This window comes from Seriola lalandi, unplaced genomic scaffold (genome assembly GCF_002814215.2).
Source record: "Seriola lalandi dorsalis isolate HSWRI2012SDOR001 ecotype SW California unplaced genomic scaffold, Sedor1 jcf7180002054658, whole genome shotgun sequence".
Classification (NCBI taxonomy): domain Eukaryota; kingdom Metazoa; phylum Chordata; class Actinopteri; order Carangiformes; family Carangidae; genus Seriola; species Seriola lalandi.
In genome coordinates, this window is record NW_019525211.1 from 352,646 (window position 1) to 370,779 (window position 18,134).

Below are 18,134 nucleotides of genomic sequence, written 5' to 3' on the forward strand. Positions count from 1 at the left end.
AGAAGCTGATCCAAATTTTCCATATGCCACCAAAACAGTAGGCCTGCCCTCGTCTGCAGCGCCTCAGTAAAGTGTGTGTTGTCAGTTTAACGTTAACCAAGCCGCAGACAACGTGCTCCCCCTGCAGCAGAGAGAGCTGCGGGCTTAAGTTGTCTTTTAGTGTCTGTGTAAGTGTGTGTGTGTTTGGGGAGTTTCAGGATCAAACCCTCATGTCGACAGAGGCTGCATTGAGGAGACGACCGCTGACAGGTGTTTCCTGCAGTAACGCAGCAGGTGCTTCGTATTCACACACACACACACACACACACACACACAAAGACAGACAGACAGACAGACACAGATACTTCTTCTACCTCTAACACACATAAGTTAGTAGTGTTATTATACACGTGAATGTGATGCAGCTGTAACCCTGCACTCTACCTGCTACAGCTTTCCTAGTATATCTGCTTTGTCTTCGTCTTGTCATGAGCTTGGTTTTGTTTTCTTGTGTAAAAGATTCTTAAATGAATTAGTTTCCATTGGTTTGTTGTCACTCCTTTCCGATACTAACGCTGGCTGTAAAACCAGAACAATGAACTGAAAGATGCTAAAACGGTGCACAGAGCTGAGAGGAACTGCAGAGTTATTATACAACTTGTCATTTGATCCATTGTTAATATAAATATATTGATTACAGCAGCTTCAAGTTTGAAGGGTTCTGGCTTTACAAGCTGGTCTTTTGCACAGTATCAGTCGTCTTCCTTGTTTCGTATGCAGCAAATGTTTTAACAAAATCACACCGTCACAGAACACTGACCTTCTCTTGTTCAAATCCCCACATTCACGCATAATTTATATTATTATCATAAACTGGTGGCCAGGTTTGACCTGGAGGCAGAGATGAATGCAGTGAATTATCTGAAAACTAAACATTAGACCAGAAGAATAATGTGAAAGATGCCATAATGAAAAACAAAAACAAAGCAAAACAAAAAAAAATATATATATATTTATACACACATACACACACACACACACGGGTTTGAAAAGTCGATTTTTATTTTCTTGTATTCCCGGCATCAGTGGATTTTTGTTTGGGGGCCCCTGTGTGTTACTTGGCGCCAAGAAACTGTTAATTCTGGACTTTGTGGACGTTTGAACCTCATAAGGGTTCAAAAACGTGCCAACACACTGTCACACACACACACACACACCCTTCCCATCAGTGTACTGTGTGATGAATCGCACTGAGCAATCATCAGTCAGCGAGTCTATTTTTCTCTTTGTGTTTTCAATCGTTGGCTTCAGCACAGCAGCACAACCAATCACTGACACGGCCGCTACCAAAACAATGTAGCTGCTCAACAAATAGGAGCTCGCCCATCTGTCTTAATACACTGCCCCACCACCTCCACCATTTCCCCTGGGCTATGACGCCATATCTCCCAAATGGAAACAGAAGCCATGACGACAGGTCGGGCCGATGCTTTTTAGATCCATATCAAGGCTGGTGACTGTCTATCTGAGGATTCCTGTACGGTTAGGAAATGAGACTGAGGTTAGTTTGGTCTGTGTGTCAGCTGTCCAGATTGTAGATAGTCTCAATTTCCCAAAATATTGTGCAGAATGAATGCAAGGTGTATATGTGTGTATGTACACGCTTGTGAGTGTGTGTGTGTGTGTGTGTGTGTGTGTGTGTTTGTGTGCGTAACCTGGAGCTTGCTTTACTTTTATCCTAACTACTGAGAATAGATATAAAAGTGGAAAAATGGCAAATTTCTGTTAAAAAACAATTTGTGCAACGTTATTATGTACACAAGTGAATTTCAGGCTCAGAGAATGAGTAAAGAAACACATGAAAAATGTCAGAGATAAAAGGATTTTATGAATTTTACGAAAATATTAGTTCAATTTTTTTTTTACAGTGGTTCTATAAATGTTAACTATCAACTATGTTTGCAATTTGCATGTTTGTCAGTTTAAAACTATTTTTATTTCGTAAATTAATTAATGTTATTTTCAAATTTCATTATGATACAAAAATGTTGTATTGGCCTCATTTGTAGTAAAACCTGTCATTTATATAACAAGATCTCTAATAGTTTTTATTTAAAAAAGGAAAAAAATCACTGAATTAGCTTTGTTTACGTGTGTGTAGTAAATGTGAGGTAGAATATTTACCCTTATTGTATATTTTGTTATGTCAAGTTTCCCTTGTTTGTGTGTGTTACGTAAATTAATCTAATAATAAATATAATTCAGAAAATACTGGAAAAAATGCTGCATGGCCTTTTAGTCAGAGTTTAGTCAAACTTTAATTTTCAAAAGTTTCTTTAGTAGAAAATATTAAAATTCTCATAACTAATATTTCACATAGCACCAGTTTTGTTTTTGGTGGGTATATTTAGATATTTCATCTGCTGTAGACGTTAGTGCTCCGTCATCAATTTGACCTCTACCCTCCAAAAACACACAAACGCCAACAGTTACATGAGGAAATGTGTGTTTCTTCACATTTTTAGATCAGCATTTGAACATCACATAACAGGAGTGTGTGTGTGTGTGTGTGTGTGTGTTCGTGTGTGTTGAGAGTTTCTCTGTATAAAGTCACTTCTGTTTTTCCTGAAACCTTCAGAAAAAAATGTAGAAAAAGCACTTTCTTCTCCTTTTTTATAGTAGCTCTCTTGTTGCAAAATGTCCAGAAAGGTGGAGGATGAAGGTGAAAATCTCAGTCATCCTGTCTTTGTTGTTTCTCCTTGTTATTTTTTTTTATTCAGGACCTTGAGTGGAACACACCAGAGCAGGTGTAGTGGGTGAGGGGGTCGCCACTGTGGATTTAACCTCTGTGTGAGGGTGTGTGTGCGGCACTGCTAAGGTTTGAGTCTCGTCCACTTCTACAGAGTGCGTGTTCACGCTGTCAGAGTCTTTCTCAGTCAGCAGGTGAGGGGGGACGTACCCAGACTGGGGTTTTGAGTGCTCCCTGTGGTGGCTGTTGGGGGATTTTGGAGGGCAGCGGCCCCTCTTGTCCTGCCCCCGGAAGCCCCTGAGTTTGGGGCTCCAGTGTTCCCGCCACTGGAGGGCCAGAGTAGAGCGGTCCGCCACCAGGCGACTCTCCTCTGGGCCCCAGCCTCGCTCTCCTTCCTCTGCGCCAATCAGGAGGTATGTCCGACCCACGTGGAGGGCGGGGCAGCCGCAGCCGAGGTCACGGTCGGGGACCCAGAGGGATTGGGGGCCCCTGCGAACGCGAGAGGTGGACCCTGTGCGGAAGACGGTTTGGACTGAGATGGAGAACTGCCACCAGGGACCTGAACGCTCCATCCCTCTCACCTGCACCTTCAGCACTGAGAAACACAGAGGTGCAAAATATACATTATTATTATTAATAATAATTAATATTTTGATTAAATATTAATAAACTATTATTATTGTTGTGGTTATTGTTATCATTAAATCCTAAATTATGATTTTTATGACAAGTTAATAAAAATAGAAAATAAAAATAGATAAGAAAACATGACACCAACCGTAGTCCTTGAGACAATAGGTCTCCAAGTTCATCCTGACTTTAACCTGAGAAGGCTGGCAATATGAAACACACTCCTCCGCTAGGAGAGAGAGTGAAGAGAAAGGGAGGGAGGGAGGGAGAATGCATCAAATGAGAGGGTATCATTTCACAGCAAGTATATCAGCACATGTCTTTTCCCCTAATTACAATATGGCTGCTTCTATTTGTCATCACAGTATCCTGTGACTAACAGATGACCCGCGAGTGCAGCAGGTGGGACATTCCTCGAGCTGCCACTAGGAGGAGGTGCTCAGCTACAGCCCGAGGAACAGCGGCTCCCGAAACTGTTTCAATTCAAGGTCCCCTCTGTTTAAAAAATGTGGCCCATGGCAAGACTTCAGAGAGGATTTTTGTTTTGATATATGATTCCAAGTAAGTGCAATAAATCTCTGTGTTATACATGAGGTGACAGCAACAGGGTTAAACGGATATGTCTGGAGAGCGAAAAAACTTTATCACACTAAAACAGAAAGAGAGTAATTCATGGCAAGATATGCTGAAATAAATTTAAAATAGAAAGATTATATCAGTCACAGTCAAGCTGCGACCTGTTACATCTCTAGAGGTGTGTGTTCTCTTTCAGTTTTCATTACAACAAAATCTGTATTCACTTCGATTGAAAGTTGCTCTGAATATTTAAATTTTTGGAATCTCACACACTCCTCATTTGATTTAATAATAATGTATATTTTATAAGTTGAACTAAGAGAGAAATAAACAGCCAGAATAAAAAGCATATGAGAAACATGGTTAACATTCAAGGCTGGCGATATAGATGGATTTGTCTGTTATATTGGCAATTTAAATGATCTAGAAATGTATACATGCAATAAGCAGTCATGAATTTCTGTTTTTGTTTAATTCATTGAAACATGTCTCAAAAAAAATCAAGGCACTTTCTCACACTGGTGCAAAACTTCTGTAAATCCAATATTGCCATAAAACAGCCCAACTGATGAAATACAACTAGAGATACTCACGAGACCAGGTCGTTTCTAAGGTGACCGTGAAATATTAAATGCAGCCTACCCATTGAAAAGATTTAAAAACTTAAAGAAGGCGGTTGAATCTACTCACCGATGCTGTATTGAGGTTGGTACACTGGGGTCGGAGCAATCTCTTGAATTCCTGCAAACATAAACACAGTTTCAGACAGGTGAAAGGAGCAGATACACAGACGAGCGTCGGCCTTCTGTGGGGTTTGTGTGTTACGCTTGAATGCCTCTGAGTGCGTGAGGTATGTCTGTGCAGAAGATAAGCAAGTGTCAAACTGACCGTTTGTGTGGTCCTTTTACGGGCTAGAAACACACTGCCTGACGCTGAAGATACAAACTTTACTTTTAGAAATTCACTAAGGTCAAACCATCACTTCTTGTATGGTTTTGTCTCAAACATTAAACAGAGTCTAATAAAAATTTGCGTGCCTGTGTGTGTGTGTGTGTGTCCGTGAACTTGTGGATGGAAAATGAACAACCTGTTGGTCTGTACATACATTATCCAGGCCTCTTGTAAAAGTGTGTGTGTGTGACAGCGCAGCCATATATTACCAAGCTCACGCTCTACCCCCCCACCCCCCGCCTTCATGTCCCGTCCTCTCTGACACAACTGGGCCAGTGACACCCTACACCCCCACCCAGCTTACTTGTCCCCCTACTTTTAAAAGACAGGAAGTCGCTGTGTGTTTGTGGATGTGCAGACTGTATGTGAGAGGTCGTAATGAGCCGGTTGAGGGAACCTTTGTGAGCAGGACTGGGTATTGTTTGACATTTTTAGATACTGACGCAGTACGTTACCTGAGTTTCCCAGAACTAAACTTTTGATGTCTTACTCTGACGATGTTTTCATTTAACAAGAAGTCAAGCTCTCACATATTCGATATCTAAAAAAATCTCTCTGAAAAGTTATGATTCTAAATTCAGAAATATTATTAAAATTATGGACTTTGGATAATCATCAGCGTGTTAAGAGAACATTCAGTTTCTACAAAGAAAATGTTTTCATTTAGCTTTCGTATCCGTTACAAGATGGTAGAGGTATTGACGATAACCGCGATATAAAAAATGAAATACTAATACAGTGTTAATAATACACATATGATAATATTGTGATGGCAGATGTTTGGCCTTGTGAATCTTTTGCTTATTGGTTCATCTGGTCACCTTTTCACTATCCACTGAGTGATAGTTTTTTGTTTTTGTTTATTGTTTTTGTCGACCTACACTTTTGTACAGTTATGGTTACAGACTCTCTCTCCATCTCCCTACAATCTTATGAGTGTAATTCATTTGCCAAAAAGAGACAAAACACACACAAAAAAAGAAAGTTAAAGATTTGACTTATCATTATTATTAACATGATTATCATGAATTCTTTTGAAAACAATAATCGTGTAGTGAAAATCTGCCCAAATAACTAACTTCTTTTGTTTAAGAAAATAAACTTTATTTTGATTATTTAAATGCCATAGTTCATAGGAGTTTAATATAACAGTTTTGCTGGGTGTCAGTCCTTTGCTATTCATATTTATATTGAAACTAATGTAATAAATCAACTTACAGCCTAATTGACTGAAATATGTGATTTGAAAGCAGCTGAAATTGCATGAATTGCACTGGAGTCAAAAACTGAGATGACAGCTACTGAAATCAGGTAAGCTAACGTAAGTCACGTTAGCTTGAGCAGGCGTGTAGCTGAGCTTCTTTTTCTCCATCATGGCGCCTGTAGCTACTGCTTCATATGGAAAAAGTAACTGAATTACCATGACGTAAGTAAGTGACCAAATATGTAGTTACTTCATTTCGACTTTTGACATATACTTAATTCTGTGAACTTCCTGAGCTGCTCGAGGCCTGGACAAACGTTTCAGTGCGAGTTAACTTTAAGTTTAGCCTGGCTGCCGCGTGCCTTTTGCTCTGTCCTATGAGAGGAGGAACCGAGGTGTTGGATGTGGTGTTGGGTGGGGGTAAGGGATGCTATACATAGCCCGAGATGGTCTGGCAGTAAAAACAAACAAGGTTTTCTTTCACTCACTCCTTTCACTGGGAGAGTTATGGGTCTGGGCCCTGTGATGGGGGCATTTTGAGCTGCACAACAGGTGTGAAGCTCGTCGCCACTGGCTCCCTATGTCACCTGATTGGGGCTTACACAGCGTTAGTGGCTGTGTGGTTGTCGGCACTCGCGCGATTAGCCCAGCGAGTGCACGTGGATTAGCGCTCATGGCTGAGGTTCGGTGCTGGTCGAGAGCGGAGATATGAGTAGAAACAATCCACTTGATCTGACGCTCATCCCAGATCAGCTGGAGATGAGGTTTCCCTGTAGTGGTCAGCTCATGTTAACGCTGCTATGGAAACCGTCTCCAGGGATGATGAAAAGGGGACACGCTGGGAGATTGGGCCAAATTGGTCAGGACAGCAGCGGCCCCTTTTATATTGAGCTACTATTTGATAAAGGATTAGAGCTCTTGATAGAAGGTTTAATCCATTTAGGCCGCGAGCAAATGAGGTTGAAGGAGAAATTAAAGAGGTCACTTTGTCATGATTGACAAGAAACTATTAAAAGGCTGTGATTTATTTGAGAAGGGCAGCATGCATCAAATGCACAGAGATATTATTTAGATAAGTTAAGACTCACCATCCATATTAAAACAAGTCCTCCAACCTAAACAACAGAAAGGCTGGTCATCCATAATCTGATCTGATGCCCCCATCAGTTTACAAAAAATATTCATATGACTGTTTTCTGATCTGACCCTTCGTGACAAAGGTTTGGTCAAGTTTAGGAAACTCAAACTGCTTGGATAAGGTTAAGGGAAGACTGTGGTCACTGTCAAGAGAAACCAGCATTGGAGACCTCGTCTCCAAATGTATTTCCAATGCTAAAACAACATGGTACTTCTACCTTTCTCATGATCTCCATATAAAGGTATATTACTGCCCTTTTTCTAGATTCTTCTTTAGCATAAATAGTGGCTGTAAACTTACGTATGCAGGGCCGTAGAGGGGACTTGCCCTGTTTGTATCCTGGGGCACAGCGGTTGCACCTGAGGCCCATCACCCCTTCTCGGCACAGACACTGACCTGAGGTCTGGTTGCACCAGCGACCCACTGCTCCCAGGGGATGGCACTGACATGCTGGAAAAGAGAATGGAAAGATTAGTCTTGCATGGGCCGTGTTTTTTTGTAAAAGCAGGTCACTTAGGGCAGTGCAACAAGCTGAAAATCCAACAGTGGCATACTATCACCTTAGAAAACTGAACGTGTTAGCAAACACTTGCCTGTTTCCACATTCAGTGAGGACAAAGCAATTAGTTTTGAAGATGTATCTCTGTCCATTTTACAACTGTCATCCTTTTTGACTGTTTTCTGTTCTCCATGAGCTAGTTGCTAACTTGTCTGTCTGTCAGTTGGTGCCGGGCAGGTAGCGTGCAATAGGTTTATCAAAACTTTATTTGGTGAAACAATGGGGAAAACAACCGAAACAATGAGCTGAAAGACGCTAAAATGGTCACTTCTAACTGCACACGACATTTTAGACTTTGCTATAAAAATAAAAATGTTAAATAATGCAGCTTTAATGAAATGGAGTGACTCCAGTGAAGGTTTTCAGCACCCAGAAGGCTGTGGTTGTACTGTTTAGCTTCCATGTGCCAGTATATTTCATTTGTATGAATATGAAACAGGCATGAGCCCAAGCAAGTTCTCCTGGCATTGTGGTGAAGACAGCACATCGAGGCAAGTGGGAAGTATTTTAAGCCAAAATGTGTTAAAATCTGTGTCTACTGAACAAAACACAGACTGTGCAACCAGCGGGATTAAGACGACCATCCATCAATGACAGAACTCAGGTTTAATCCTGCATGACAGCAAGCATCTGTCCTGAGGGAGTGTCCTTGAGCAAGAGGCGAGACATTTACTGACACCAGGGAAGAGATTCTTTTGTGATGGATAAACAGAGACAAATTCCTCCACGAGGATTTAATAACTGAATATCACATCACTGGTTTGGCTTATGGACAAACTCCTGACCTTATTTCCATCATTGTTCTTGGTGCTTTTACCAGAAACCATCATCAAGCTGGAGACCGATCCTGAGTCTACATTAATTCCTCTTCTGTTTTTTTTTTTTTTTTTACCTTCATATTGGCCGTCGTGATGCTGTATAATGATTACTGCCTGGATTTGCCACGGTTTACACTGCAAAGCTTTTTATTTACCTCTACTCTCACTGGATAAGACCCAGCGCGTGAAGACAGATAGAGAGAGGAAGCCACACTTGAGCAGCTCTGTTCACACTCTGTTAATGTTTACACAAGTCCTTACAACCTGACAGGAGAAAATGAGTAATTATATCACCACTTGCCTCTGAATGGTAACTCTGTGAAATATGGTGTCAATAAATTAAAGCTGACATGCAAGACGGTGAGGTGGAAGATGTGAATTCGCAGTTTCAAATATTGAAAAAAAACAAAACATGGGGATGTTTAATCATAGCTCATTTTTTTTTCATCCCTGCACGTGTGTCAAGCTCAAAGAGAGCCCATTAACTCTGGATATATTAGGCCTGTGGTCAAGCTTCCACATGTGAATGCCTGAGTGTCACAGTCACTTAGGACATGTGACCAGTCAAAGGTCAGGGGTCATGGCAGATGCCAACCGGTGGTAACGATGGGGATACAGGTGGCAGCTCAGTGGGGGTTTTTCTGTGTGTGTTTTTTGTGTGAGTATCGCTAACAGGAATAGCTTTTCACTATCACAATGTAACCACCCCATAAACACTTCTGTTCGCTCGGACAGGGACAGAACGGCCATGTAAATACACACACGGACATGCGTTCAGACTGTCAGACATTAACACTGTCTCTCACACTATGATTTGCTTTTCATCTCCCAGGAATGCACAGTCAGTTACAGTTACATGCATACGCACAAATACACAAACAAGAATGCACTTAATTTTTCCCCTTGAGCCAGACCCCAAACACACAGACACAGACACACACACACACACACACACACACACACAAAATGACTGACGTTGGCAGGCCTTGCGGTGGTTCAGTGGCTTGCTGTGGTTGCGGGTGTACCCATTCTGGCAGTACTGGCAGTGGCGTCCGGCCGTGTGGTGGCGGCACTTCTGACACACGCCTCCGCTGTGTCGGCCCGACTGCTGAAACACCTCCATGCTGAAGCGGCACTTGTTTGAATGGCCGTTACACTCGCAGGCTGGGCAAAGGAGAGATTAGTTCGCAAAAATAACACATTCAAAAAGTTTGTCTATATCATGAATACTCATACTTCATCCATAAAGTAACAAACAAGTGAAATCACAGTCAGTCACAGTAACATTTGTGTCATGGCGCTTGTGAGGATAAATTGGCCAGGACGATATATCAGCCAATATGAGCTTACACGGCGGCTTATAAGTGACAAGATATTTCAATATAGTGTCTCCATTAAATGGTTTGTCCATCAGAGAGCACTGTCACATTTATTTTTGAACTGTAAAATGTCCTGCTCAGTATGTATCTTGGTCACAACTCTTTAAAAATCAGGTTTAAGGGATCTGGCCTCAAAAGTCCAGAATCAGTCAGCATCTAGTTTTATTAATGTGAATGCTGAAATCAGTGTGTCTGGTTTAAGTGACCAAAATTAACTACATTATTTTTTTTTACACTTTATAACATTTAACTTGGTGGGTTAGAAAAGTCAGAGTTGTAGCCTGTAAAGTCTATGCTCAGAATTAGGACTGAATTTGAATGAGCCCTTTACTGTATTTGCGCTATAATCAGTGTAGTATTTCTTCTGCTGATTTAGATTTGATTGAGTTCAGAAAGAGGAAAAAAAGAAGAAATTAATTCATAAATTAAAGAATATACATGCCACACTTTCACATTTTTACTTTACACAGTTATTCCCCTTGCATGTACAGTCTACATCTACCTTTTCTTTGTTGCAGTTCATTGTTGAGTGACCTGTGTTGTGTTGTATGTTTCTATATGTTAAAAAAGTAGTAAACATAGTTGAATGACTCACCAACACAGGGGTTTGGGTGCGTGGGTGTAGCCCGATGCCACGGTCTGTCAAAGTAGAAATCCTCACACACATCACAGTCTGGCCCTGCCGTGTGATGCTCGCACACACATACTGCCCGGCCTGTGTCGTCACGGCGACACCTGGAAGCGTGTCCGTTACATTTACACCTGCCTCCAACCTGCAGGTCAGAGAGGGCCAGAGGAGCTCGGACGTGAGAGATAAAAGCAGAGGGCGGAGCCACCTGCAGATTCCTGGCACTTTGTCTCGTGTTGAGATTATTGTTCCTCCTCTTCCTCAGTTCCCGCCCTTTGTTGCCCCTGTTCCGCCCCTCCACTGTCCAATTGCAGTTGCCATTGGGGCAAGGAAGCCAATGAATGCGCTCCTTCTTGTGACCACGCCCTCTACCTCTCCCACTTTTCTTTGAGGAAGTGAAAGTGTCCATACCGAAACTACCCCCCCCTTCTTTGCTGGTCACATTGTGTCCATCTTCATCTTGACCTGACCCTTTATTATGACCCTTCCTTCCATGTTTGTCCACTTTCTCCCCTTTATTCCTCCCACTTATATCTAAGTTTTTTGTCTCCCTGTCAAAAAATGCCAGTGTATTATCTGCGTTTAACTTGTCGACCTGATCTCCAGTGCGGCCCTTGTAGCCTGATCTCCACCTCAGAAGTCCAAAAGTCCCTCTGTCATCTTCTCCACCGTCACGCCATCGTGCTTCTTGCTTTTTATCCAGGTTGCCCGCTTTGGCGACTTTAGACAACTGATGGAAGACCACCCGTATGTCTGTGGCCGTCACCCAGTCCTGGAGGGTGGGGCTGTGGTCAAAATCGGGAGATGATGGTCGTCCGTCCAGGGTGGAGAAGGCCAACACCATGCCACCTCTCTGCTTTTGCAGGGGGCGAGGGTCTGAGCAGAGAGGTTCCGTCTCTTGATGCCTGGTCTGGGCCACTGTCTGGGAGGGCAGCCCAAAGTTTCCAAGGCAGTCGCTGGAGTAGTGCTGCATCGGCCTCCAGGTGCGCCCGAAGTCCATCGACTTGAGGATGGAGATGGAGATGGGGTCTGATGGCTCCCCCTGGTGGCAGAACTGCAAACTTATGTAAGTGATCTCAAAGCGGCGGCCCAGCGGTACGGTGAGGACCCATTCCCCGGTGTCAGTGCCTCTGTGAGCCATCCAGCATGTGAGGTTGTGAGGGTTGTGGAGGTCTGTCAAGGTGATGATGTTGCTGTCATAGTCTGGCCCTTGTTGCGAGTGACTAGCATTAACCGGGACTCCATAGGCAGCGTTGATAAACTCCGACAAGCAGTGTCGCGGGCGGCCGTCTAGGTGATAGCAGGGGTCATGAGGCGAAGTCCAGCTCAACGGGGTGTGGGAAAGGGAAGAAGAGACGAGGGACGGAGGGAGGAAAAGGAGGAGTAGAAGGAAAACAGGGAAGAGAGAGGTGGAGGGGGGAGGGGAAAAGGGTAGGAACATCATGTCATCGAGCCTGGGGAAGAAAAAAAGATGATTTTTAAGAGAAAACCATGGGAGCTAGATCATAAAAGAAAAAAAAAAACATAAACTGATTGATTTATATGACTTGCATTCAAAGCCAAAGAAGGAAATCTAAGATCGACCACCTGTGCCTTTATTGAAAACACACAATACCAGCTCACCACATCCCTTCAACTGCACCTTATTGGCTTTCGGTAGAAACCAGTAAAGATCTCATCCCGTAAAAATGTAATCTCCGATCTTCAGAGCAGTGTCAGCCACTGGTTTGAACCCGTGGCCTTGACAGCCTTTAAGAACATATTCGTCTTAAAACTCCGCTCAGTCCCAAAAAAGAGTGGATGAGTGGGGGTGAAGAAGGGCGCGCACCCAGCGGGTCTGTCTGAAATGACAAAAAACATGCCCGACAGCTGGGGCTAAACCCTGAGCTGGACCACATCCATCACGTTTATGGCTCCCCTTTTCAAATCACTTTACCGTTGGTCAGTGTTGCAGGCGAGCGAGGGGGCTGAGCATGACCGGTGTGAAGGGTTATCGAGCAGAAGAGAGGGTATGAGAAAATAGACTGGAAGAAAAGAGGGGAGGGAATAAGAGGGGTTGGAGATTAGTGTTCGGGATGGTAGGAAATGATTTATAGATTGAAATGTGTGTTCAAGTTGAGCCCCTACATGGATACTTCCGTGGTAAAGACATACATGGTCTTCTGTATGTCCGCAGTGCGTACAAATCCCTTCCCGTCTCTTACAACTGGTGATGAGAGTAATTTATTTCTGTGCCAGGATTTGATGCCCCAGAACATTAATTATGGCATGTGGACACAACGAACAATGAATCTACTTTCTCCGGGACTAGTGATTTATTGTTTTTCACGGCTCACACGAAGCCCAGAAGCACATTCCCTACGAGCACTTCTTTAACTTGTTCCCTGAGAAGAACGTTCAACACTTTCCACTTTCATTTTTCGGGGTCACTCGTGTTTCTTTCCCTTTTTCAGAGGACAGGTCATTTTCTCGTCAATAACTACCTTCCTTCCACATTTTCAAACAACTTTCTCCCTGCTCTTCCGTCTCCCTGTCCATCTATCACCTGCCCCCTTCATTCTGTTCTGGGAATATTCTTAACTGCTGCGAGATTGATGATGTCCTAACAAGCGTTTGACACTGACAGCAAAGTCAGCAGGGCTGCATAAACCAAACCCGTAGGAGAGGACGGGGCAGAGAGCCTCTCCGGCCTCGTCATCCCGCTCAATTAGCCAACAACCGAAATATGAGGCTTCCCTCAGGGACCACACAGCTCTGAGGGGCCCGCGAGGAGGCCATGGCACACCCTCTGCTGCCCCGGACAACCTGCTCCGCTCTTGACCTCCAAAATAGAAGACGTGCTAAAAAGTGGATCAGTTAAACTCGGTCGAGGATAAAAAGGGAAGATCGGACACATCAGACGACTCTGTTTTTGTGAAGCTGCTACGAGAAGCACCACAAGCCGTGAGCACAGTGATGAGTGGTCTAACTGTGAGTCTGGTGCCACCGAGCCACATTCCTGGGGTCCAGAATGCCTTGGCTGGTCATTCCTGACGTGTCGAGACATGCCCCATGGGAATCTGAACGCACTGATAAAAAGCCGGACTTATAAGTTGATCGGATGATTAATTAGGTCTCTGGTTTCATTCGGTGTCAATGTCTTGACTGTGTAAGAAGGGAAGAGAGCGTCGAAGGGGATTATGAGCAGGGTAAAGGTTATTAGAGGATTCAGGGAAGTAGTAGAGCGTTGAGAGCATGCTGAAGAATTCATTCTGGATGGGGAATGACGAGTGAGCGTAGGCGGGCGGGGGTTCAGCGTTGGGGTGGGTGAAACACATGAGGCTAGAAGAGAAAGGGGGCGGTTGTTTAACATTCCCATGACATGCACTTGCTCTTGTCTTTGTCACATTACATGACTAATTAAACATTGGCCCATTACAACCACTTTGATAAATGGATGCTCATCTGAGAGAGGGCCCCTGAGGTTTTTAATGCGCCCCACTAGGCCAAATCCAGACTCTCTGTTCTTCCGAAACCAGATCATCTGTCTGGCACCGCCACCCAAACCCACCGGATATGGTTTCAACGGTTTTTTTCTGCCGCTTTCCATAAATTCACACGGCTGCGGTGTCGGAACAACACGTTGAAGATGAGCGGCATTTCCTGCAAAGTGCAGTTTGATGAGAATAAATGCAGAAACTGCACATCAGGGGTATTTTACACCACTTCCTTTGCTAATGTGCATTGACTACAAATAGCACGTGTGTGAAAGAGGCCATCAAGAGGCCACCTTCCTGTTCTTTCCAGGAAACCTCAAATCAAGGTCTAAATTACAAAACAAATACAAACACGACCCCATTTTGGAGACATTAAGTTTCAGTGAAAAAGTTTTGAAAATAACTTGGCAGCAATCTCTCTGTTTTCAAAAAAAAAAAAAAAAAAAAAAAAAGCTTATACAGCCAAATAGTGGTATGATGAGATCAACAACATCTCCGGCGGGTGATCTTTAGAAGCAGCTATGCTTGGCTGGCAAGTGGCTGGAAAAATACTTGCTGACAACCTGGGGGCATGTTTACAGCATAGTCGAACAGAGGAGAGTGAGGAGACCGACGCTCATGTTCGAGCTCGAAGCCGGGGCAACAAGCTGCAAGTCCATATTGATTTCCCAATCTAAATCTCCTCCATTCGTGCTTCGTTTTGCTGAAACCCTGTGAAGTGCAATTAAAGTGTCTCATGAAGCTGATCAAGCAAAAATGTTGGAGGAGGAAAAAAAAAGGAGCTGTTTTATGGTTTAGTTTGGAATTTGTGCACCTCCCCTCGGAGGTTTTCATGTTTTATTGTCTTACAACTTTGAATAGATTTAGATGCTGATAAACAGAGAACAATGCCAAAGGAAACAGAAACAGATCTCTTTAGAACACTTGTTTGCATAAGTGTTTGCCCCATTCGAGTGAGAGTATAGAGGGGTTATCAGAGGGAGAAGTGGGTCTGTCGGGTAATAAAAGAGGAATAACGGTCTGTTTAAAGAAGATGCAAGGGGAACCGTGAAGATTTTTTTATATACATGTAGCTCCTACCTCTAAATCTGATCGTTCTTTGATTGCTTTTTAGGCTGTAGAGGGAATTTATGATGGGACTTTAAGGGGGAGGATTTAGCAGGAAATGAGGACTTTAAGTTATGGAAATATAGTGTAGAAACCTCTGGTGTGTGGTATTCTCTCTTACTACCTGTTAACTCGCTTTGGCCTGTTCACACATTGGAGCTGTGGGCCTGTCTGGGTCTGGAGCAGTTCTGGGGAGCAGATGAGCTGGATTTGGCCTGTCTCACACATTTTAACATTCCTCGTCATGGGCAGCAGCTCCGTCCAGCCACGAGCGGAGCAAGACGGAGACAAATATTTTAAATCCAAATTGCTGTGCCGCATCGTGAGGAGATTCAAAAAGGCTAAATTGCGGTTTGTGTAAGTAAACACAAGGCTTTGGAGTTTAAAGAGAGGTTTATATGAGGCTGATAGTCGCTGGGAAGATTTCCCAGGCTTCTACATTGCAGCTCTGCCCCAAGACACGGAGCCTTTAAATAAATATGATCAATTATATAAGCTCTCTCTTATGGCCTACATGTTTGAAGCTGAACCAAGGCACCTGTTGGCGCATGTTACCACACTGACACCTTTGTTAATTTGCAATTGTCCTCAGCCGGTCAGAAATACAACACTGTGCTCCGGGTGAGAAGAGAGGGGCTACGTATGCGGTCTGTATTCCCAAACTGCATTCCTGCCTGCACAGTTGAAGCCCATGTGTGTGTTATTCCACACGGAGAGGATTCCAGGAGCTCTGTTTTAGGTGTAATAATCTAATTTTAGTGGGGCAGCCCAGGAGGTGGAAGCAACAGTCAGCACAAAATGGATTGTCACTGCTTGTATCTTTAGCTAAAGGCCCGTGTCCTTCATGCCTTCATCTCCAACAAACTGCCAATCTGCTGCATGTGTGGGGCCCCCAGGGGCCTGACTGTACCCCCGCAGACAACACGGAGGGTCCCTCTGCTTCTGCATTGACCCATGAGCCCTGCTTACTTCATTTGTGAATAAGAAAACACATGTCACCCATTTGATATTTAAGTTTCCTGTCAATCCTACCCCCCCTTCACAGCCTCATACAAGTTGGCAGCAGGCTTTCTGTAAAGCTCCAGCTTCACATGTTGATATTGAAAAACAGATGGAAATGAAATCATTGTGATTCTATGTTGCAGTCATGCCAAAGACAACCTCAGGCATGATGGAAATAAAAGTGAGGCCTCTGAATGTCAATTAAATCCACAAGGTGTCATTCAGTTAATAATGAAGAGCAGGCGCTGAAATAAAACAAAAACACTGCCGGCCGCTCCCTTTATGAGAACAAAAGCAAATAAAAAGCTCTCATAGTTTTTTTTCTCAGTTAATTTAATATTAAACATGATTATTAGATTATAAAAAAGAAATACACAACAGCCTGCTTTAATTAATTTCTACTGCTGCCAAAGTTACATTAAAGGTCTCAAAGGTAAATTGCTGTGACCTAAATTTACGCCCCTCTGTATCCTAAAACAAAATTAAAAGGAGCTGTGTGTATGTGTATTAAGAGAAACTCGGTATATTTTCTTCTACAAGTTCTGCAAAGCGAATGTAGGAAAACTCAGCACAGATCTTTAAAAGGCAAACAGCCTGCAGTCACACGCAGTTTGCGGCCGTTTCATTTAATGGAGCTGAGAATTATATGATTCACTTGCCCACGGTTCATTAAACATACATGTTTGTCATGTTCGGTCTGATGATTTTGGCAAGAGCTGAGAGTGAAACCCGGAGCCTGATTACATCCATTCTGCAGAGCTAATTGCACTTGTTAAGCACAAATTGGCCGCAGTCAATTAACTTTATCTCCCAGAGAGGAACAATAATATTTACAGAGTGAAGCTATCACCGTTTGATCAAACAACTTCATTCAGATTTTTTTTTTTTTTTAATCTTGATAATTAGTTGCAGGTGTTTTGCATTTAGAGCCAATTCTTCCAGGTTCGGTCTAGCTAATTAAAAACAATGTTATTGTCTTGTTAGGTTCATATTTTATGTTTTGATATTATATTGTTCATTTGATCCGCAACAGGAGGACACGGTGACACAAATCAAACATAAATACTTAAAACTGTTTATAATGATCATAATAACAGTTGGATTGTCCCGGCTGCAACTTGCAGTAACACTCACTGGAAAAACTTGCTAAAATTAAGGAGTAATGAGGAAATTCAGTCCCATCTTTGAAAGTAAAAATATCAACTTTGGATTTACTCTTACATGAGTTGTAAGGAATATAATTAGGTAATTTAATTTCAAAAATAACAATGTGGCAAATGTATACATTTGGCCTGGATTATACACCAAAAGTCCGTTAGATACAGTACAATAAACTTCAACATCAGAAGTCTCTGTATTCAGAGTTTTATAATGAAAATTATTGTAATAAATAAGAAGATTTTAAAAAGTCTGAAACCCGCCAATCGGCTGAATTTCTACGGAGAAGTTGCAGCAATGACGGACTAAATGTCAGAATATTTCATCATTATTTGTTAAATTACTTGATACTTTACGGCAGAAAACATAAGGCAGTGCTAAATGCTACTCTCATATAATTTTAACTCTCATTTTGCAGATTCATCTTTGTGATTTTTTTTTCTTTTTTTTTTTTTTGAGTGACAAAAAATACAAGATCAGACTCGCCCTCCACGCTCTGCTTCTCTTTACGCGCGACTTCAGCAGAGAGGAAAACTCCACAAACACCTCAAGTATCAGAGTCCCAGCGAACAAACATTTAGAAAGAGGATCAAATGAATCAGGACAAGCTCACCATGTGCGTCCCAGTGATTCTCCTTCTCCCCGCTTCTCCTGCTCCTGCAATGCCTCCTGATCATGAAGAGGAGCGCAGCAAGTGTCCGGACATCCAGCTCGTCTGCAGAGGAGCAGAGCGGGAAGACAAACCTACCGAGAGGGGGCAACACGTTGGGTACTGAAGGA

At 42.9% G+C, this 18,134-nt stretch overlaps 1 protein-coding gene across 1 annotated transcript; it reads right to left on the reverse strand.

Moving 5' to 3' along the window:
* Nucleotides 1-1,023: 1,023 nt before the first annotated feature.
* Nucleotides 1,024-18,085, reverse strand: ntn5 (netrin 5). Its single transcript, XM_023420854.2, has 7 exons — nt 17,968-18,085; nt 10,579-12,065; nt 9,580-9,768; nt 7,528-7,677; nt 4,625-4,675; nt 3,507-3,587; nt 1,024-3,323 (listed from the first exon to the last, which is right to left on the reverse strand). Exons 2-7 carry the CDS (start codon nt 12,053-12,055, stop codon nt 2,752-2,754), a joined length of 2,520 nt encoding a protein of 839 aa, XP_023276622.1. The 5' UTR covers nt 12,056-12,065; nt 17,968-18,085; the 3' UTR covers nt 1,024-2,751.
* Nucleotides 18,086-18,134: the final 49 nt, after the last annotated feature.